Source organism: Pelophylax lessonae (genome assembly GCF_965119305.1).
Source record: "Pelophylax lessonae genome assembly, chromosome: 6".
Lineage (NCBI taxonomy): Eukaryota > Metazoa > Chordata > Amphibia > Anura > Ranidae > Pelophylax > Pelophylax lessonae.
The window spans coordinates 142,745,692-142,768,505 of record NC_138773.1 but is presented as its reverse complement, the minus strand read 5'-3'; the positions used below and the strand labels follow the sequence as shown (position 1 = coordinate 142,768,505).

General features: G+C 47.1%; 1 protein-coding gene across 3 annotated transcripts in view; it reads left to right on the top strand.

The window, feature by feature from the left end:
* Positions 1-22,814, top strand: part of VPS35L (VPS35 endosomal protein sorting factor like) — a 1,473,617-nt gene that overhangs the window by 1,354,261 nt on the left and 96,542 nt on the right. For all 3 annotated transcript variants that reach the window (XM_082262328.1, XM_082262327.1, XM_082262326.1), the window contains one exon: positions 16,884-17,002. In XM_082262328.1, coding sequence (XP_082118454.1) covers positions 16,884-17,002 — 119 coding nt within the window. The remainder of the gene's footprint in view (positions 1-16,883; positions 17,003-22,814) is intronic.

The window sequence follows — 22,814 nt, the reverse complement described above, 5'->3', positions numbered from 1 at the left end:
TCCGTAGTTAGTTAACGCAATAACTTTTACGCAAACCAATCAAAATACGCTTATTGTGATTTTTTTTACCAAAAATGTGTAGCAGAAAACAAATTGGCTTAAAATGATAAAAAATAATAGATTTTTACATTTTTTTTTGAGAATTTCATATAAAAAATGAGAAAAATATTGTTATTTTTTCAAAATTGTCTTTTTTTTTTTGTTTATAGCGCAAAAAGTAAAAATTGTACAGGTGATCAAATACCACCAAAAGAAAGCTCTGTTTGTGGGAAAAAAAGGATGTCGATTTCATTTGGGTACAGCGCACACGACCGCGCAATTGTCCGTTACAGTCACGCATTGCTGAATCGCAAAATAGGGCCTGGTTTTTGAGCAGCCAAATCCTCTGGGGGTTAAGTGGTTAAAAGAGAAAATTAAAAAAGTAACTGCCACACGCAGCTGATAACTTATCACTGCATTATCCACCAAGAAGCTCCGTGTGGCAAGGTTCTGGAACTGGATAACATAATGTCCACAGTCAAGAAAACGGTGAACTTTCTTTGTTCACGGGGCCTGAATCATCGCCAGTTCCAACAAGTTTTGAAGGAGGTGGGCACGGAACATACAGATGTGCCATACCATACAGAAGTAAGGTGGCTGAGTAGGAGCACTGTTCTCAATCGATTTTTTGAGCTTTTGGAAAAAATTGCTCTTTTCTCTTACGTCCTCTGACAGTCGCCGCCCACTCATACAGTCTTCACCAATGGGTATTGACTTCCTCTCCGCAGGAGTAGCTAGGCATAAGACTTGTTAAGAACAAAAGCATTTAACATAGACACACCCATGGGGGCTGTCCCACTGGTCAATACCCCCCTGCAGTAAGCCATCCCAACTCAGTTTGTCTTCTGCCTAGCGTTAGGAGTAGATAGGCTTCCCTGTGCTGGGGCTCCAGTCTCAGCCTTCTAATCTTTTTCTTATGATTTTCTTTGCAAGAATGTCATTTTTTCTTTGCTTTCCTAGCTGTTTATTTGTCAGCTTTAGTTTAGTCGGATCTTCGGATGAAGATGGATTTTGTGGAGCTGGGAATCGGACTGACCGCCCTGGTTCTCCAGGGCAGAGGGTCAGATGGATCCCCAGCCCGCCATTGAGTGTTCAGCCATGTGTTCGCCCTGGCATTAGGAATGACCCATCCCTGTTCGCAGCAGGGATGCAGCCTGTGAGGTGGCTACCTCACTGGACATGCGTTTTCACTCGCATGCTGCAGTGTCCTGCATTTTTGGCTGACGGCATTCCCTGCTATCGGAGGGCAGCGGCTTTCTGTTACTGAGAGGCACCCCACACCATCCGGTACGGGTAAGTACTATCTGTGTGGGGCCTCTGTCTGGGGTGGCAGTCCTGTTGTGCTGTGGTGTCCCCTCACGTCTGTGCGTTTGTGGGGCTCCCTGATGCGATCCCTGAAGGATCCTTTTTATTTGCAATGCTGGTGCTGTGTATGTGTGGGGGCCCCTCTCCTATGTCACTTCGGTGTTTGGAGGTGCAGACGGTGTGTGCGGCGACTGCTGCGGGGTGAAAACCGCGCGGTTCGCCATTTTAGGTGTGGGCAGCATGTCTGGCTTCACTGTGGGCTTTTTTACACAGCTTCTATGTTGTGTTTTTGGCGCCATCTTGTGTGTGGCGAACGATCGTTCGGTGCACATGTCGGCGGCCATCTTGCCGAAGCCTCCCATTACTTCCTATGGGCAGCCATTTTCCCTTAGCCTGCAGCATATTGTTCAGCCTCTGACGACCTCACTTTCTTTTCCTCTGGAGCAGCGATCGGTGTGGTAACACTCTGTGGGGCTCTGCAGACTGTCCTTTCCATATTTCCTCTGTTTTGTCCTTTCTGGCTCAGTTTTGTCCTATAGGGGGTCTGTGTACACAGTCTATTTAGCGGTGGGCTGCGGGGTCCGCAGCGCTCTTAAAGGGCCAGTACCTTCAAAATTTTGTTTTCTGCAATGAATCTCAGGACAGCAAATTCCCCCCAGCCTTGGTGGGGGACCCCAGTTCTGCTGAACCCCCCGTTCTACCTAATTTGGCTGCTGTGGTGGCGACTTTAGTTTCCAAAATGGAGGTGCTGATGGCTGAACGGGCTGCTAGAAAAAGGCCTAGGCTATCTTTCTCTTCTGATTCAGATGGTGATGTGGCTGCTGTGGGTGGCGTGCCCTTTTCAGGGTCTCGCTCTTCTCAGGACCCGCTGGGGTCTGAGGGGGAGGCGGAGGTGGAGGGGGTAGATGATTCTCCCCCGGGGTCGCCTCAAGAACGCGCAGCTATGGATGCGTTGATTTCTTCTGTAAAAGAAACACTACATTTGGAGGATGAGCCCACTCCTCCGGGCATTGTGTCCTCTTTTGGTACACATAGGACCCTCAAGTCGGCGCATGTTTTTCCCTGCCCCGCTGAGTTTCATCACACGGTGAATGAACGATGGCGCAGTTTGAAACGCCCCTTCACGGTGCCAAAACGGTTTCAACTGCTCTTACCCCTTTGTGCCTTCTACGGATTGGCGCTGGTGTGTGGCCCCCCAGGTGGATCACACTGTGGCCGTGTTGAACAAGGCTACCCTGGTCCCCGCGGAGGATACCCCGGTGTTCCAGGATCCTACGGACAGGAGGTTCGAGTCTCTGGCCCGCCACGCTTACATGGTGGCGGGTTCCATGCTCAAACCTATTTTCGCCTCTGTCATGGTGGCTCAGGCGGTGGCGGATTGGACTAAGGTGCTTAGACGCACTCTCGTGACTGATTCTGCCCCACCTACCATGCTGGACATGGTGGACCAAATTCATCAAGGGGTCATGTATTTGTGCGATGCGGCCTTGAATGAGGCCCCTTTGGCTGCGCGCCTGTCTAGTGTCGCGGTGCTTAACCGTCGACTGATCTGGTTGAAGAGCTGGTCGGCTGACCAGACGTCATGGAAAACGGTGGCTGATTTTCCTTATGCAGGGTCTCGCCTTTTTGGCGAGGCCTTAGATACTTTGGTGAAAGGAGTCACTGGGGGCAAGAGCACTTTGCTGCCCCAGAATCCGAGGAACAAGTCTTTCCGCGGTAAGCAGGGTCCCGCCTTTAAACCCAATCAGGGGTCCTTTCGTGCCTTTAAGGCGCAAAACAAGGGCAAACCTTTCAAGGGCCAAGGTGGCCAGAGAAAGCCATGGGCGGGTAAGCAGAAGACTAGGCACGCCGGTGCGGTGGCCCAATCCGCTTCTGCCTGAAGGGACGCCCTCACCCGTTTCAGGGGTGGGGGGACGTTTGCGCGGTTTCCTCCAACCTCGGCTGCTCTGAATTCCGGACAGGTGGGTTCAGGAAATCGTTCGATCAGGATACAAGATCGAATTCCTTTCGCGGCCGGCAGACAGATTCTTTCCCTCAAATCTTCTCTTGACCCCAGGGCGGTTACAGGACCTGCATCAAGTGGTGCATGACCTTCTGGCCCAGGGGGTGATTGTCCCGGTGCCTCATCGGTACAGGTTTCAGGGGTTTTACTCGAATCTGTTCACTGTGCCCAGAAAGGAGGGCAGGTACGTCCGATCCTGGACTTGAAGGCTCTGAACCGCTTCATGCGTGTTCGAAGGTTCCGCATGGAATCTCTCCGCTCTGTGGTGGCATCCCTGAGTCCAGTGGAATTCCTGGACTCTATCGACCTGAAGGATGCGTACCTGCACATTCCCATTTTCGAGGGTCATCAGAGGTACCTACGATTTGCCATAGCGGAGGACCACTATCAGTTCGTAGCGTTACCTTTCGGTCTCGCTTCGGCTCCAAGAGTCATTACCAAAGTGCTGGCGCCTGTTCTGGGCCTGTTGCGGGCACAGGGCATTGCGGTCTTGGGATATTTGGACGATCTCCTGTTAAGATCGAGTGCCAGTCAGAGCCTGTTGCGCGATCTGTCGATTATGGTACAGACATTCCAGGAGTTCGGTTGGACCATCAACGTTCAGAAGTCGACTTTGTCTCCTTCGGTTCGTCTCCCCTATTTGGGGATGGTTCTGGACTCTGCTCAAGCGAAGGTGTTTCTGCCGGAGGACAAGCTCCGGACCTTACAGAACGAGATCAGGTCCCTCAGGGACAATGAAGTCTCGTCCCTCAGGACCTGCATGCGGTCCCTGGGGTTGATGGTGTCTGCCTTCGAGGCAATACCATTTGCTCAGTTTCACACGCGGTCTCTCCAAGTGGAGATCCTGGCCAGGTGGGACAGACTACCTCAGTCCTTGGATCTGAGTGTCTCGTTAAATCGCCAGACCAGAATGGATCTTTTGTGGTGGCTTCAGTCCCCGGCTGTGTCGGACGGGAAATCCTTCCGACCGTTACTGTGGACAGTGATTACCATGGATGCCAGCCTGTTGGGCTGGGGTGGAGTCCTGGGCAACCTGTCTGCCCAGGGCACTTGGTCGGAGGAGGAATCCTCCCTTCCGATCAACGTATTGGAATTGAGAGCGATCAAACTGTGTCTCTTCCAGTGGTCGGATCCTCTTCTGGGCTGTCCTGTACGGGTACAGACGGACAATGCTACCGCGGTGGCTTACATCAGCCACCAAGGGGGCACCAGGAGTGCCCGGGAGGTAACCGGCATTCTGTCTTGGGCCGAGACTCATGTCCCGGCGATTGCGGCAGTTCACATTCCGGGTGTGGAGAATTGGCAGGCCGATTATCTGAGCCACCAGACCCTGGATCAGGGGGAATGGTCCCTACACCCGTAGGTCTTCCAAATGCTGTGTGCGAATTGGGGATCCCCGGATGTGGATCTGTTCGCGTCTCAGCTAAACAACAAGGTGGAAAGGTTCGTGGCAAGAACGCGTGATCCTCTGGCGGGCACCTCAGATGCGCTTGTGGCCCCTTGGCATCAGTATTGTCTGATGTATGCCTTTCCTCCGATTCAGTTGTTATCCAGGTTCCTTCGCAGATTGGCTTCGGAACCGACGTTGGTGATTCTGGTGGTGCCGGACTGGCCACGCCGGTCCTGGTACGCGGACATCGTTCACCTAGCCGTCGAGTCTCCTTGGCGGCTCCCAATGCGGAACGATCTTCTGTCTCAGGGACCGATCTTCCATCCTGCTTTACAGTCGCTGGCTTTAACGGCATGGCTGTTGAGAGCCAGGTCCTGAGACAGGGGTCTCTCCTCAGAGGTTATTCCTACTTTGATCAAGGCTAGAAAAGTCTCTTCTGGTAAGATTTATTACCGTACATGGAAAGCTTATTTTGCCTGGTGTGAGTCCAGGGGTTTTTCTCCTTGTTCATACTCGGTGGCGAGAGTGTTAGCTTTCCTACAGTCTGGTGTGGACCAGCGCCTTGAGCTGGCAACGATTAAGGGCCAGGTATCTGCACTGGCTGTTCTTTTTCAACACCCTGTGGCGTCTCATTCTTTAATTTGCACCTTCATTCAAGGTGTGCGTCACTTGGCCCCTCCCCGGAGGGTGCCTTTACCTCCATGGGTTTTGAACTTGGTTCTGTCCTTGTTACAGCGTTCTCCCTTTGAAAACATCTGGGAGATATCGTTTCCTCTGCTGTCTAAGAAGGTTGCCTTTTTAGTGGCGATCACTTCGGCTCGCAGGGTGTCGGAGTTGGTGGCGTTGTCTTGCCGCTCTCCTTACCTGGTGGTTCATAAGGATAAGGTGGTCTTGCGACCTAACCCGTCTTTTCTCCCTAAGGTGGTGTCTGATTTTCACCTTACTGAGGACATTGTTTTGCCTTCACTCTGTGCCAAGCCTAAGCATCCTAAGGAGGTTGCATTGCATTCCTTGGCTGTTGTCAGGGCGATTAGGGTTTACCTGTCGTCCACTGAATCCTTTGGAAAATCGGATTCTCTCTTTGTCCTTCCTGAGGGACCTCGGAAGGGCATGGCTACGTCTGCGGCGACCATTACCAAATGGATCAGACAGACAATTGTTCAGGCCTATGTCTTAAAGGAACGGGTTCCGCCCTTCCCTGTTAAGGCGCACTCTACCAGATCGATGAGTACGTCCTGGGCCTATCGGCATCAGGCTTCGGTGGCCCAGGTGTGCAAAGCTGTGACTTAGTCGTCAGTGCACACCTTTTCCAAATTCTATACGATTGATGTTCTGGCATCAGCTGATGCCTCCTTTGGCCGCAAAGTTCTCTGTGCGGCAGTGCCATAGGGGACCCTGGTTTTTGGGGGTCCCTGGCTGTTGGGGTGTTTATCCCCTGGGTTATTTGCTTTCCTGGGTTGTTGCTCCTGTTGAGCGAACGCCTTTAATAGTTAGCCTTTAATAGTTAGAGGCCACCATGGAATAATTTGAGGCTACCATGGAACAGTTTGAGGCTACCATGGAATAGTGCGAAGCTACCATGGAAGAGTTTGAGGCTACTATGGAACAGTCCGAGGCTACCATGGAATAGTTTGAGGCTACCTATCATAATTGGCGCCAAACGTCCTATTTAAGGGGAGTGGTCATACTGAATCCTTGCTGTGTGATCTTCAGCTCTCCTGTCTCCTGTACCTGAATTACCTGCTGTTCCTGATCATCTGACCCGGCTTGCCTTCGATCTTGATTACCTACTGCCTACCCTGATCTCAGCTTGTCTTGACTACTCTTCTGCCACACCCTGATCTGCTTATCCGCTATTGGACCTGGACCTGCTCTTGGCCTGGCTGGGGAATCCGGAGGACCGCGACCTGGTGTTAGCACGCAGCCAAATCCATCCCCACCATGAGGTGCCCTGGTGAATACCGGCTAGCACTTAGACTCCGCGCCTCTGGTGAACCTGTGTCCTGCTAAGATATCCTGTCAGCATCCCTGTCCTGGGATCGCACATAGTTCCAGGCTATTGAGACATTCCTCTATATGTCAGGCTCTGCCACGACATCCCTGACAGTAATAATCGAATGCAGTGACAATTATTTATAATACAGGGTGGACACATAGTCCTACAGATACAACCAGCCCTTTGAGGGCAACTATACTGCTGATGCGTCCCCCCAATGAATTTGAGTTTGACACCGCTGCTCTAGACAGATGGAAAATAGGGTTTCCATCCATCTGGATTTCACGGACAGGATCGGATCAGATAGCAGCGGGTGTCAGCAGACATGTTACCGCTGACTTCTGCTGCCCCATAGGGGTGCAACCAATCAGGTCCGCCTAAAAAACAGACAGGCGGACCTGATCGGAAAGCCAGTGTGAATGGGGCCTTACTAAATCAGAGATCCTCAAACTCAACATACCGCAAATAGATTTCCAATCCCTGAAAGCCTTGTTCCTGTTTACATGGCAGTCCTCCTCATTAAAATATCTTGGCATTTTCCTAACCTCCTTCATTCACAAACTGTTTCATGCTAACTACATGCCTCTACTTAATACAATAAAATGTGATCTGAGTTGCTGGAATCTTTATATCTGGGACTCTCATGCGGAAACTCCAAGGAGATTTTAACTCCCCCATGCTACCTATCCTGGACCATCTATATTTCCCTCCATGTCGGCTGGACACAGGCTTTTCAATCTGGGATAATACTCTGCATCCCCAGCTTCATCACAAACATCCATGAAGGACCACTATGCCAACTTAAAACATCCTCACCAATTACAGACCTGGATAAGTGGGGTCACTTACAACTGTCGGTTTATTTGCACCCTACCAAAACCTTTTAGATCGTTCAAAGATCTCACCCCTATTGAACACATTTCCGCTTCAAACAAAGCTCCTAAAGGTATCTCACAATTTTATGTTGCTCTTCAATCCTTTGAACATTCTGAATATCCCCTCTATCTGACAACTTGGGAGCTTGACCTGCAGTGTCCACCCTCAAATGTCCAACGCGAAAAAAAATTCCAGTTACCCCACACATCCTCTTAAGCTTCCAAGTTGACTGAAATGAACTTCAAAATGTTAACAAGATTGCATTATTCTCCATCACGTTTACACCAATTGTACCCTGAATACCACCCTACATGCTGACGAGGTTGTGATATGGAGACCACCCATGCTCATATCTGGTGGACTTGCCCACCCCTGCGGCCATTTTGGTCAGATGTCAGAGCGTTTGTTTCACAAATAGCTGGAGTATCACTCCCGGATGACCCCTGGACTGTGCTCTTTCACTGCTCCCAAGATTCTCCTAAATCATACAAACGTTCTATTTTTCCCCACCTACTGAACGCTGCCAAGTCCCCAATCCCTGTGCTCTGGAGAAAGACACAAATTCCTACTATTAGGTTCTGGTTACAGCCCGTTGATCACACCTTCACTATGGAAGACCTTACCTCCATACTCCGTAAGACTCGATCATCTTTCACCAAAATATGGACATGTTGGCTGCGCTTCAAATCCACCCCATGTTTTGCAGACATCATGGGCTCCGATTAGCGTTAATCCTGTTTGAATAGTTTTATCTGTCTATCACCTAAAGCTAGTCACTGCACTGGGTATATGTAAAAGTTTACAACCACTTAGCACCTTTACTAACTTGCCACAATGAAGTTGACAGAGAGGTCTTGAAAATTAAGTTCTCGTTGACGTTGATCAAGTTAATCACTTTGCGCAATCTGTGTTACCCCTAATTAGCGTTTTAGGGCTTGGTTGACACTAGTGCGATTTCAGATGGAACTTGAGTCACACGGAATTGCATGACAAGGGAAATTGCATTTTCTCTTTCGTTCATTGACAGACACAACGCTCCATATTCCGAACCATAGGGTTACATTCCCCCTACAGGAGTAGGACACTAGGCAGAAAAAACAACTTGACTACGCCTATGGGCAGTCCTAGCTGGTATACATCCCCCTCTCTGCTATAGACCTTCAGGTTTTTTTTCTGCCTAGTCAGGATTAGGGACCTAGCTTTCTGCTGGGATATTTGGTTCTAGGATTTTTTTCTGTTTTGGCATTCTTTCAGATTTTTTCTTTTCATTGGAGATCTACAATCAACTGCTGGGCGATGGGCTGGATATCTGAGTCTAGTGGTCCCCCCAATCTGGCCAGTGAGCGCACGCAGACTGGAGCTATACGCTACATAGCCCCACTGGACAGGGGCTAGCCAGCGAGTTAAACGCTCTTGCATGTTCGCATACAATTGGGCTCCTGGTCCGAGTCGCAGCATTCCTTTGGCAGACAGCCTCCTCCCACTTTGGTGGAGAGGGGTTCTGTCTGGAGCGGTGCCTGCTTCTGTGGCTCGGTGAGCAAACGTCACCCTCTCTCCTCCTGGACGCGGTGCGGGGTGGACATGGGTACCCCACGGGATGCTCAGATCTGTGGGTTCCCCTCTTTCCACTAAGGCCCCCCTCTGACTGTGTGCTCGGGTACACTATGGGGTTCCCCCACCTCTTCCCCCTTCATGGGTTGTCCTGTGGGCCAGGAGGGGGTTTGCTATGGTGGGCACCAGCGCTGTACCAGCACTTGGGGGGCCTGTTGCTGGCGGGGTGACATCCCCATTTGAGGATGGGATGCTGACTTGTTTTGGGGTCATGTTACCCTGGCTTCCCTCTCCCGTTGCAACATGCTGGGCCGCAGCTCCAGGGATGGGTTCCATTGTCCCTGGGAGCCTTGTGGTGCACTTGGCGGCCATTTTCTTGGGGTCTGGTCTTCAGGACGGCTGCCATACTTTTTGGGCTTATGTTTTCCCCCTAGGCAGCAATGTTTTTTATGGTCTGGCGGCCATTTTGTGTTGGTTCAGCATTCATTGAGTGGCGGCAGATGTGCCTTCTGGGCCCCTCCTCTATCCTCTAGTGTGGATTCCCAGGCTTCTCTTCCTATCTGAATGCTGCATGTTGATCTCTTCTAGTGCTTGGCGACCAAGGCACCCCCAGTGGTAGCGATGAATCCTTAATCTCTCTGCTGTGGTACTGGGGTGTACATGCTCTGAGTATCTCAGCTGTAGTGCTGTGGTAGGTGGGTCCCCCGGCGGTGCCAAACAGTTTTTTGCTTGGGGGTTCTCCTTTATTCCTTTAGATCTCAGGAGCATGTTTTACCCCGTGAACCCCTCTTGGAGGCAGCAGGTCCCTCAGGGTCCCAGCCTTCCATTGATGCACTGAAGGCGATCCTCGAGTCCTTGGTTTCCCAGGTGGAGGTGGCCTTTGAGTGAAGACTTAGTAAAAAGCGCCCTCCGCTCTCTTCGGTCTCTTCTGTCTCCCGGATCCGTCAGATAGTATGATTCCTCCACAACTGCAGCAGCGCGCGCGAAGGTGCAGGTGGATGCACTTGTTACATCTGTGCGGGAAGATTGAACATGAAAGATGCAGCTGAAGCAGCTGCGGAGGTGGCTGTCCCTTTTGGTACTCACAAGCCGTCTCACACGGCAAAAGTGTTTCCTTATCACCCCTATTTTAACAAATTTGTCTACAATAATTGGGAGCGCCGAATTGCCCTTTTGTGGTTCCTAAACTTTTGCGGTGTGCTATCCCTTTGAAGAGTCACTTCTGAAGAAGTGGACTGTCCCACTTGTGGTGGACCCCCCTTTTTCCCCTGCCTTTGTTGAGTTGGTGGACCAGTTGATCCAGGGGCTGCAATTTGTCTGCGATGCGCCTCTGGATGCAGCTCCCTTGATTTCTAAGCTCTCTTTTTCGGCATTGGTGCTTAGGCGTGTTGTGGCTTAAGTGTTGGTCTGTGGACTAATCTTCCAAAAAAGCTCTAACTGATTTGCTCTTTCAAGGTGGTTGCCTGTTTGGGTCTACCTTGGATGACATCATTAAGAGTCCCATGGGGGGGGGGAGAGTACCTTTCTTTCGCAGTCTGGGAAGGGGAACGAGCCTCTCGGTAGGCAGCACTTCTTTCTCGGCACACAAAAAGCTTTTTCGTTATTGGGCCACTGACAAGGTTTCCAAATCTTTCAAGCCCTCTTTGGGAGGTTCCAAGTGGCCCTGGTCCGGCAAGCCAAAAGTGGGTTTCTCTAGACCCGCGGACAAGGTCACTTTAGATGTCCATGATTTCTGGGCCCATGGACCCCCTTGGTAAATGACTAATGGGTCAATGAGGTAATTCTGTCTAGATACAAGATAGAGTTTCATCCTTGCCCTCATTAAAGGTTCTTTCCCTCCAATGTGCTTCTGTCCTTGGATCGGCTGCAAGCTTTTTTTGGGGCAGTGCAAGAGCTGTTGTTTCAAGGAGTGATCGTTCCGGTATTGGAACCGTTTCAAGGTTTTTTTTATTCAAATCTGTTTACAGTCCCCAAAAAAGGAGGGCAAGGTTTGCCTGATTCTGGCCTTTAAGGCCCTAAACCGTTTTGTGCGGGTACAGAAATTCAGAATGAAGTCCACTCAAACGGTGGTGGCATCCCTACATCAGGGGGGTTTCTTAGCCTCTTATCAACATCAAAGATACTTACTTGCACATTCCAATATGTGCACGACACCGGCGCTTTCTATGCTTTGCTGTGGGAGAGGAGAACTATCAGTTTGTGGTGTTACTCTTTGGTCTTGCCCCTGCTCCTCGGGTCTTCACAAAGGTGTTGGCCCCGGTCTTGGAGTTGCTACTTCAGCAGGGATTGCTGTGCTGGGCTATTTGGATGGCCTCCTCTTGGGAGCAGGGTCCTCATCTGCATTGACGTACAACGTGGAGATCACAGGATGATTACATTTAAAGTAAATCATAGAACAATAAGACACAAGGGGAATATAAGGACTCTAAACTTCAAGAAGGCAAACTTTCCTAAATTGTGCTCAATAATAGAGAACATAGACTGGGACCGAACCCTAGGAACACTGAACACAGAAGAAAAATGGGAATGCTTTAGGAACATAGTAAATAAAAGTATTGCACAGTGTGATCCAATGGGAAATAAATGTAGAAGAGCCAAGGTCAAACCAAGGTGGCTAAACCGTTATGTAAAAATGCTTATTAGAACGAAAGAAAATGGCCTTTAAGAAATACAAATCGGAGGGGACATTATCAGCTTTTCACCAATACAAGGAATCTAACAAGAAATGTAAAAACGGAATCAGGATGGCTAAAAATGATTTTGAAAGGCACATAGCAGAGGAGAGTAAAAATAAAAACCCTTTAAAATTCTTTAAATACATTAATAGCAAGAAAGCGAGGTCAGAGCACATTGCACACATCATTAACAATGATGGGAGGATAGATACAGAGGACACAGAGAAGGCAACTGTGCTAAATACTTTCTTCTCCTTGGTTTTTACCCACGAAAAGGATGGGTATACAGACCAGGACTGTCTGGTTAGCACAACACCGCAAGACTTGCCGCATTAGCTATAAGAGGGTGAAATCAAGGAAAGACTTGATAGCATTAATACTAATAAATCGCCTGGACCGGATGGCTTGCACACGAGAGTACTCAAGGAACTCAGTAGGGTTATATCTAGACCGTTGTTCCTAATTGTCACAGACAGTATATTGACAGGAACTGTACCTGGTGACTGGAGGAAAGCTAATGTGATACCAATATTCAAAAAAGGGAGGAGGGATACTATAGACCGGTCAGCCTGACATCAATTGTATGTAAATTATTGGAAGGGTTGATAAGGGACTACATCCAAGAATTTGCTAAGTACAACAGTATCATCGGCAATAATCAGCACGGGTTCACAAAAGGACATTCTTGCCAAACCAATCTGCTAACATTTAACGAGGAGGTGAGCTGTGAGCTAGATAGGGTAAGACCTGTGGATGTGGTGTATCTGGTGTTCGCTAAGGCATTTGACACTGTTCCCCACAAACGCTTAATCTACAAACTAAGGTCTGCAGGCATCGACCTCAAGGTTTGTTCTTGGATAGAAAACTGGTTACATGGGCATGTCCAAAGGGTGGTGATAAATAATGTGTACTCAGACTGGTCTGGAGTGGTAAGTGGGGTCCCACAGGGCTCAGTCCTGGGACCAATTTTGTTTAATTTATTCATCAGTAACATAGAGGATGAAATCAGTAGCTCAATCTCAGTTTTCGCGGATGGCACAAAGATATGTAGGGCAATAGCTTCTCATCAAGATATAGAAATCTTACAGAATGACCTGAACAAATTAACAGAGTGGGCAATTACATGGCAAATGAGATTTAATGTAGAGAAGTGTAAGGTATTACACTTGGAGGCAAAAAACATAAACGCAAATTATGCTCTAGGGGGGGAACCTCTGGGGAAATCCAGAATGGAGAAGGATTTGGGGGTTCTAGTGGAAGATAGACTAAGTAATGTCAAGCTGCAGCTTTCAAAGCCGGCAGAATATTAGCATGCATAAGGAAGGGGATATACTCCAGAGATAAAGCTATAATCCTGCCACTTTATAAAACCCTGGTTCGGCCACACCTGGAGTACTCTGTCCAGTTCAGGTCACCAATCCTCAGAAAGGATGTGCTGGAACTGGAAAGAGTCCAAAGAAGGGAAACTAAACTAATTAGGGGACTGGAGGACCTTAATTATGAGGAGCGATTACAAGCGCTTTATTCTCCTTGGAGAGGAGACGCCTGAGAGGGGACATGATAGCGATTTACAAATACCTCAATGGTGATCCCAGCATAGGTAAAAAACGATTTAGTCTCAAGGAGTGCAAGAAAACACGTGGCCACACAATGAGATTAGAGGAGAGGCGGTTTAACCTTAAGCTGCGTAAGGGGTTCTTCACTGTAAGGGCGATGAGAATGTGGAACTCTCTTCCACAATTGGTGGTAGCTGTGGGGAGTATGGCTACTTTTAAAAGACTCTTGGACGTGCATTTCACAGATCACAACAATCGGTTATGGGAAATGAGCATGCCACTGACACACACACACACACACCTTGTACAGGTTGAACTGGATGGACTGATGTCTTTATTGAACCTCAACTACTATGTAAATATGTAACTATCCAGACCTTGAAGGAGTTTGGTTGGCTTTCTGAACTACCAGAAGTCTGCCCTGATCCCATCTAGAAAATTGGATTACCTGGGTCTGATTCTGGATTCAACTCTGGCCAGAGTGTTTATTCCTGTGGACAAATTCCAGAAGTTGCATTTTGCGATTCATCTGTTTCTGTCCCTCAGGTGGGCCTCCCTCCAGACTTGCATGCGAGTGCTGGGCCTGTTGGTGTCTACCTTTTTGAGGCGGTCCCATTTGCACAATTCGATACTAAGTTCCTTTAAGAGGGAGATCCTGTAAAAATAGGACGTGTCCCCAGTCTCTGGACAATCAGATTAGTCTGAGCCAGAAAATCAGGGGTTTCCTGATCTGGTGGCTTTGTTCTCCGGCTCATCAGCAGGGCAAGTCTTTTCTCCCTTTGTATTGGACAGGGGCTACGACAGATGCCAGCCTGTCCGGGTGGGGAGTTGTCCTGGGGCTGAGCTCAGCTCAGGGTTGTTGGATGCTGGAACAATCCAGGCTACCGATCAATGTCTTGGAAGTTCGGGCGATCGGGCTGTGCCTGGATCACTGAATGGATCAGGTTCACTGGATGGATCAGCTCCCGGGGCTCTGGGGACGGATCCCATCAGACAGTGCCACAGCGGGCGGAACAAAAGGTGTGTTGGCAGCTCTGAAGGTTTCTGGAATTCTCCTGTGGGCAGAACTCTTTGTTCCAGCACTCTTCGCTGTGTGCTTTTCAGGTGTGGAAAATTGGCAGACGGACAATCTCAGTTGGCAAGTGTTGGACCAAGGGGAGTGGTCCCTTCCTTCGGACATGTTTCACTTGATATGTCTGTGGTGGGTCATCCCTGAGTTGGACCTGTTAGTGTTTTGGCTCAAAAGAAAAGTACCCAGGTTTGTGGCAAGGTCACAAGATCCTCTGGTGGACGCCACAGATGCTCTGGTGGCCCCAAAGGCCAGTATCGTCTGATTCATGCCTTCCCTCCTCTCAAGCTTTTTCCGTGGCTTCTGCGCAGGATAGAGGCCGAAGGCATTGCGGTCATTCTGGTGGCCCCAGACTGGCCTCTTTGGTCTTGGTACGCCGACCTACTGCAATTGGTCGCCGATATTCCTTGGAGGCTGCCTCTCAGGGGAGGACCTGCTGTACCAAGGGCCGATCTTCCATCCTGCTTTACAATCGCTGGCTTTGACCGCCTGGCTGTTGAAAGCCAGGTGCTGAAGGATAGAGATTTGCCTGGGTCGGATATTCCAACTATGCTGAAGGCAAGGAAGTCTACTTCTAGAAAGACTGACCATCGTACATGCAAAGGGTACATTTTGTGGTGTGAGTCGATCAGTGTTCACCTTTGATCTTTTTCAGTGGCTCGGATTTTGACCTTCCTTCAACCAGGTGTTGAACGAAAGTTGGCCTTGAGCACCATCAAGGGCCAGGTGCCTGTCTTGGCGGTCTTCTTTTAGCGTGCCTTGGCCACGCATTCCTTGGTGCGTACTTTCACACTCTTTTACCGCCATGGGATATGAACTTGGTGCTCTCTGTTTTCCAGAAATCTCCTTTTAAGAATATTTGGGAGATCTGACTGCTTGCGCTGTCACAGAAGGTGGCTTTTTTGGTGGCTATCACTTCTGCTTGCAGGGTGTTGGAACTGGTGGCATTATCTTGTACTCCCTACTTGGTGGTTCTTCATCCACACGTGCCGTTTCTACCTAAGGGGGTCTCTGACTTCTATTTGAATGAAGACATTGTGTTGCCTTCCTTGTCATCCCAGGGAATTTGCATTGCATACCCTGGATGCGGTTCGGATGTATCTGGCAGCCACTGAGTCTTTTTCAAGGTCAGACTCTCTTTTTTTGATCACGCACGGGCCAAGGAAAGGGCTGTCCACTGCTTCTGCGACCATTTCTAGGTGGATCAGACAGACAGTGATTCGGGCTTATTCTATCAAGGGGCCGGTTCCTCCCTTCCTTGTGACGGCTCACTCTACTCGGGCACTTTTGTCATCAGGCATCTGTGTCGCAGGTTTGCAAGGTGGCCACCTGGTCGTCGGTGCACACTTTCACATGACTCTACAAAGTGGATGTTTTGGCCTCTGGGGATGCTTCTTTTGGTCGCAGGGTTTTGCAGGCTGCTGTTTAGATGGCCTGTTCCCTCTTTGGGGGGTGAATTGTTTAAGTTGGGCTCCTGGTGTTTTTTGTTGAGCTCCTGGTTGGCTTCTTTTGTTTAGCCTGGGGTCCTTTGTACCACCCCTCATGTTTTTGGCACTGCTTGGGGATGTCCCTTTGGTTCTGAATATGGATCGCTGTGCCTGTCAATGCACCAAAGAGTTAATTTGACAGACACAGCACTTACCCCTCTATGGCGTTTTGATACCTCTGATACTGCTTGTTACTAAACTAAAGGTCTATAGCAGAGAGGGGGATGTATACCACCTAGTATCCTACTTCTGTGGGGTCCTACTTCTGTGGGGGCCATATAACCCTATGGTTCTGAATATGAAGTGCTGTGTCCGTCAATGAACTCAGAGAAATGGATTTAACGGTAAACGGTAAATAACAAAAATCCTAATATTTTCAATGGTTTTCAGTTTTGTTGTAAAGTGCTGCGTAATCTGTTGGCGCTATATAAATCCTGTATAATAATAATAATCTTGGCCCCAAAGAATATACAAACCTTATCAAAGATGCATCCAAGTAGCACTACATAATCCTCACTGAAAGTCGGATCACAATTGTATCCCAGCAGTGTGAACCTAGCTTTCTCTCCTACTCCCTTCGAAAAGCTTTGCATTACAAATGTGACTTGTAGGGGACTAATCTTATACATCAAAAAGCGTCTGATACCCCACAATCTGAAACACCGGTAAAACTTAACTATATGGCCAAATGGGAAGCAGATTTCTTTTCTTTTTTTTTTTTCTTTGTTTTTTGGGAGCAGATTCTAATTGTGAATGTTCATGTTCAAATGTCTTTGTAACAGACTTGTGTTTTAGTTTACAGCTAGTATTTTAGAGAATTTGGGAAATTTAGCAAAGCCACGGTTAAAAGAGCATTAGCACATAATGCAAAAAGGAATTCTATCTACCATTACAATTTTGCCATGTAAAAGTCATTTTAATCTGTTTTCATCTTTAGTTGACTCCAATGATAACCTCTATGGAGGAGATGCAAAATTCCTGACGGAGATTGACAAACTGTGTGATACACTTATTGGCCAGATTTTGGATCACCTGAAAGCTCTTGGAAAAGAAAATGTGAGTATAACCCACAGGGTATTTAACTTTTTCATACCCAAAGTTAATATAGAGACGTGACTCAGTCATGTGTGGCACCACATCCAAAAAAAAAAGAAAGAAAATATATAGGACTTTAAAGGTTGCCACCAATAATCCCATAAGGGAAGAAAGAGTACTCGATGTAATACAAAATAGAAAATGTATTATGACAACATGATAAAAAATGTTAAAACCATATCAATGGAAATAGTGCAGTGAAAATTGTGTGGCATTTCCTCATAAAGGGGTAAGTATGGTTGTGCAAAAGAACCTGTCACATGCCCAGTATATGCAGAGAACTAGTATATGGAAACTCAATCTGCGATGATCTTAGCTATCCGGACCAAACAGGAATCTTATGTGGTGTGTGCCAATGGATCACTGTGCGTTTCACTTAATGTTTATTCAGGGGATCCTATTGGTACCAAACCCAGAGGGGGAATATGAAGCACCTGAGCCAGCAGCGTGGGACAAGGGAGATCACGTGGAAAGCAGCTCCGAAAAGAGCGTACACCATACAGCCAGAACAGAGAAGTCCTGCCCAGGTGCCACGAAAACTTGAAAAAATACATTCACACCATCCACTTCCTCAGTGCAATGAAATAAGCAGTGGGTTCCATTCTCAAAACCAGATGGCATGCAGTATTTAGGTGTTTTCCCTCACTACTATTTTAACTCACTACTGCTTTATGCCATATTTACAGCATAAAGCAAAAAAGCTCTATAATACTGCATAAAACAGGAGTGAAAGTCCATTCACAAAAAAAAATTGCATGTGGTCAATAAGTAGCGGTTCCAGCATGTGACATCTAAGGAACCTGCAGCGACCAGCATCCTTCAGTAAACCTTTGTGGGGAACAAAATCAAATGCCTTTACTAAATCCAGATACGCTACATCCACAAGCCTTCCTTTCTCTGTCGCTCATTGACAGACGCAGTCCTCTCTCTTGATTAATATCAAATTGGGTTATACTGCCCTCTACAGGAGTAGGACACTAGGCAGAAGAAAACGTTCTGGCCACACCTTAGGGGCAGTCCCAGAGGGTATATCCTCTCTCTCCCTGCTACAGGATGTCAGTTTTTTTCTGTCTAGTCAGGAGTAAGGACCTAAGTTCCTTGCTGGGATCTTTGGTCCTGGCAAGATTTTTTTAGAAAAATTTTTTTTAGGCAGCTTTTTTTCTCCAGTTGTTCCTGTGAGATCTTCAAGCAAGTATGCTGAAACTGGGCGACGGACTGGATGTTGAGATCCAGTGGTCACCCCAGTCAGCCTACGAGCGCGTGCAGGCCCTAGCTCCGCGCTGGGTCGGCCGCGACATAGTCCCACTGGACGTCCGAATCCATCCTTCCACCCTAAAGTGGTTTCAGAGTTTCATCTGAATGAGGACATTGTATTGCCTTCCCTGTGTCCTAAGCCCAGTCATCCTCGGGAGTGTGCGTTACATTCCTTGGATGTGGTTCGGGCAATCAGGGTATACCTGAAAACTACGGACTCGTTTCGTAAAACGGATTCACTTTTTGTGATCACGGATGGCCCCAAAAAGGGGTTGCCTGCATCTGCCGCGACTATCTCCAAATGGATCAGACAGACGGTGGTACAGGCTTATTCTATTAAGGGTCGGAATCCTCCGTTCCCTGTTAAGGCTCCACTCGGGCGCTCAGTGCTTCCTGGGCCTTCCGCCCTCAGGCGTCAGTGGTCCAGGTTTGCAAGGCGGCTACCTGGTCGTCGGTTCATACCTTTACAAAATTTTATAAAGTTGATGTGTTGGCATCGGCGGATGCCTCTTTTGGCCGCAAGGTTTTGCAGGCCGCAATTTGAGGAGACCGTTGGTCTACCTCGAGGGTTTTTTTCTGTTGGGTTTTCAGTTGGGTCTCATCCTTTGGTTTGATGAGCCTTTAAGACTTCTAGTCGGCACTGGTTGGGCCTTCTGGATTTAAATTTTGATTTCTGTTATCCCACCCCTCATTTGTAGCACTGCTTTGGGACGTCCCAATTTGATATTAATCAAGAGGACTGCGTCTGTCAATGAACGACAGAGAAAAATGGATTTTTGTAAAATCTTACCATAAAATCCTTTTCTCTTAAGCTCATTGACAGACACAGTACCCACCCCTCTACTTTTGAGTTGGGTTGGGTTAAATTCTCTGACACTGCTTTGTGACATAACTGACATCCTGTAGCAGGGAGAGAGAGGATATACCCTCTGGGACTGCCCCTAAGGTGTGGCCAGAACGTTTTCCTTCTGCCTAGTGTCCTACTCCTGTAGAGGGCAGTATAACCCAATTTGATATTAATCAAGAGGACTGCGTCTGTCAATGAGCTTAAGAGAAAAGGATTTTACGGTAAGATTTTACAAAAATCCATTTTTATCTCAATGGCAGCTCACTTCTTCATAGAAGGTTATTAGATTAGTCTGGCAAGAACGAGTCTTCATGAATCCATGCTGATTACTACTAATGATACCATTTTCATAGTTACATAGTAGGTGAGGTTGAATAAAGACAATAGTTCATCCAGTTCAACCTGTGTAGGTGTGTGTTGCTGTAATCATCTCACATAGCGCGTAATGTCCTGATCCTTGAGATGTAAGTCTAAGAGTCTTTTGAAAGCCACCATACTTCCCGCAGAAACTACCTCTTGTGGTAGAGAATTCAACAATCTTGTAGCCCTACAGTAAAGAACCCCCCACGTTGCCTGAGGTTAAAATGCTTCTCCTCTAATCGCATTGTATGCCCTCTTGTCCTCATGCAATCCCTTTGAATGAACAGCTTTTTTTCTAAGCTGAGATCCCCATTGAGATATTTATAAATTGCTATCATGTCCCCCCTCAGGCGTCTCTTCTCCAGGGAGAATAAATCGAGCAATTGCAGCCGCTCTTCATAGTTAAGGTCCTCCAGTCCCCTAATCAGTTTAGTTGCCCTTCTCTGGACTCTCTCCAGCTCAAACACATCCCACCTGAGGACTGGCGACCAGAACTGGACAGAATACTCCAGATGTGGTCGGACCAGAGTTTTATAAAGTGGAAGGATTATAGTCTTATCTCTGGAATACATCCCTTTCTTTATGCATGCTAATATTCTGCTGGCTTTGGCAGCTGCCACTTGACATTGCATGCTGTTGCCTAATCTATCATCAACCAAGACTCAAAGATCTTTCTCCATTTTTGATTCCCCCAAGGGTTCCCCTCCTAACGTGTATTGTGTTTTTATGTTTTTAGTCCCCAAGTGCAAAACCTTACACTTCTCCACATTAAACCTCATTTGCCATGTCGTTGCCCACTCCGTTATTTTGTCCAGGTCATTCTGTAGGATATCTGCTTCATGCTGTGCAGTTATTACCCTGGCCAATTTTGTGTCATCTGCAAAAACTGATAACGAACTACTGATCCCGTCCTCAATGATGTTTATGAATAAATTGAACAAGGTTGGTCCCAGGACTGAGCCCTGGGGCACCCCGCTTACTACCTCAGACCAGTCTGAGTATGCGCTGTTTATTACCACCCTTTGGACACGCCCTTTTAGCCAGTTCCGTATCCAAGAGAAAACCCTGCTGTTGATACCTGCAGACCTTATTTTATAAATTAAGCGCTTGTGGGGAACTGTATCAAACGCCTTAGCAAAATCCAAGTACACCACATCCACTGGTCTCCCCCTATCTAGCTCACAGCTCACCTCCTCGTAGAATGTTAAGAGATTGGTTTGACAAGAACGCCCATTTATAAACCCGTGCTGATTACTGCTGATGATGTTGTCTTTAGCATACTCTACGATATAGTCCCTTATCATGCCCTCCAGAAGTTTACATACTATTTATGTCAAACTGACAGGCCTATAATTTCCCGGGATATGCCTCTGGCCCTGTTTGAATATCGGAATCACGTTAGCCTTCCTTCAATCCCCTGGTACATCTCCTGTCCTAATACTGTCAGCAAAGGAACAGTGGTCTAGATATAACCTGAGTTCCTTGAGTACTCTCGGATGTACGCCATCCGGGCCTGGTGATTTGTTTGTGTTAAGTTTATCCAGCCTTTCCCTGATTTCACCCTCTGTTAGCCATAGTGGCAAGTCCTGTGTTTTACTACTAACCATACAGTCATGGTCAGTGTACCCCTCCTTTTCCTGTGTAAAGACTGACGAGAAAAAAATAATTCAGCACGGTTGCTTTTTCAGTGTCCTCTGTAACCATCCTCCCATCATTGTTAATTATGTGTGCAATATGCTCTGCCCTAGTTTTTTTGCTGTTGATATATTTAAAGAATTTCTTTGGGTTTTTTTTACTATCCTCCGCTATTTGTCTCTCAAAGTTGATTTTAGCCATCTTGATTTCTTGTTTACTTTTCTTATTTGCCTCCTTGTATTGCACGAAAGCCGATACTGTGCCCTCTGATTTATATTTGTTAAAGGCCAATTTTTTTCCCCTAATAAGTTTTTTAACGCTACGGTTTAGCCAGCCAGGTTTGGCTTTGTCTCTTCTAAATTTATTTCCCATAGGAATGCACTGCAAGATGCATTTGCTTAATATGTTCCTAAAGCATTCCCATTTTTCCTCTGTGGTCAGTGATCCCAAGGTTTGGTCCCAGTTTACCCTTTCTATCAATTAGCACAATTTTGGAAAGTTTGCCCTTCTGAAGTTTAGGGTTCTTATGTTCCCCACTTGCCTTGTTATATTGTTATTTATACTAAATGTGATCATCCTGTGATCGCTAGAGCCCAGGTAGTCCTGGACTCCTACCTCCAAGATTAGGTCTAGGTCATTAGTGATTAATAGATCCAGGACTGCGTTTTCTCTAGTCGGAGAATCCACCAACTGTGACATGTAATTATCCTGTAAGGTTTCTGTGAATAGACGGGCCTTCTGTGAGTGTGCAGTCCCCTCATCCCAGTCAATGTCGGGATAATTGAAGTCCCCCAATATGATGACTGATCCCAATTTTGCCACTTTACCCATTAGTGCTAAAAATTCCAGCTCTACCTCCTCCTCTTGTTTAGGTGGCCTATAGCAAACCCCTACAATTACTATTCCATTTTCTCCTTCCCTATGGAGTTCTACCCACACAGATTCTAAATCCATGCTCATCCCATCCATAATGTCACTCCTCTCTATCACCTTTACATTGTTAATTACATTGTTCATTACTCAAAATCTTGTATATAGGCCCTTATCATCCCCTTCAATAGCTTGCAGACTATTGATGTTAGGCTAACTGGCCTGTAGTTCCCAAGGATAAATCTCGGCCCTTTTTTATATATTGGTGCCAAGTTAGCTTTTCTCCAATCAGCTTCTACCATTACAGTCAGTAAACTGTCCATAAAAATTAGAAGCGATTGTCTAGCTATCACCTGAGTGAGTTTCGTAAGGACCTTTGGGTGTAAGCCATCTGGTCTCTGTGACTAATTCATGTTAAGTTTTTCAAGTCTATTTCTGATTCTGTCTTTTGATAGTCTTGAGGGTGCTTTCTGTGACGTGTTATTAACATTACAGTCTTGGTTACAATAGCCCCCCATTTCATTTGTAAATACTAAGGAGAAGAATATATTTAAAACCTTTGCCTTCTCGCTGTCTTTTGTGTTTTTTTTTTCTTTTTTTTTTTAAAGATAACTTTTATTGTTGTGTAAAAAAAAAAATGTGGGTATATACAAAACACATGACATATCATACTGTCGCACATGAGCACAGCTATACAAATATATAATAATATAGTAAACAAGGAACACATCCCTTAGTCAAAGCAGGATTATACGGCAGTAGAGACAAATTCTCCTTTTCTTTTTTTTTTATATAAACAAACTAACC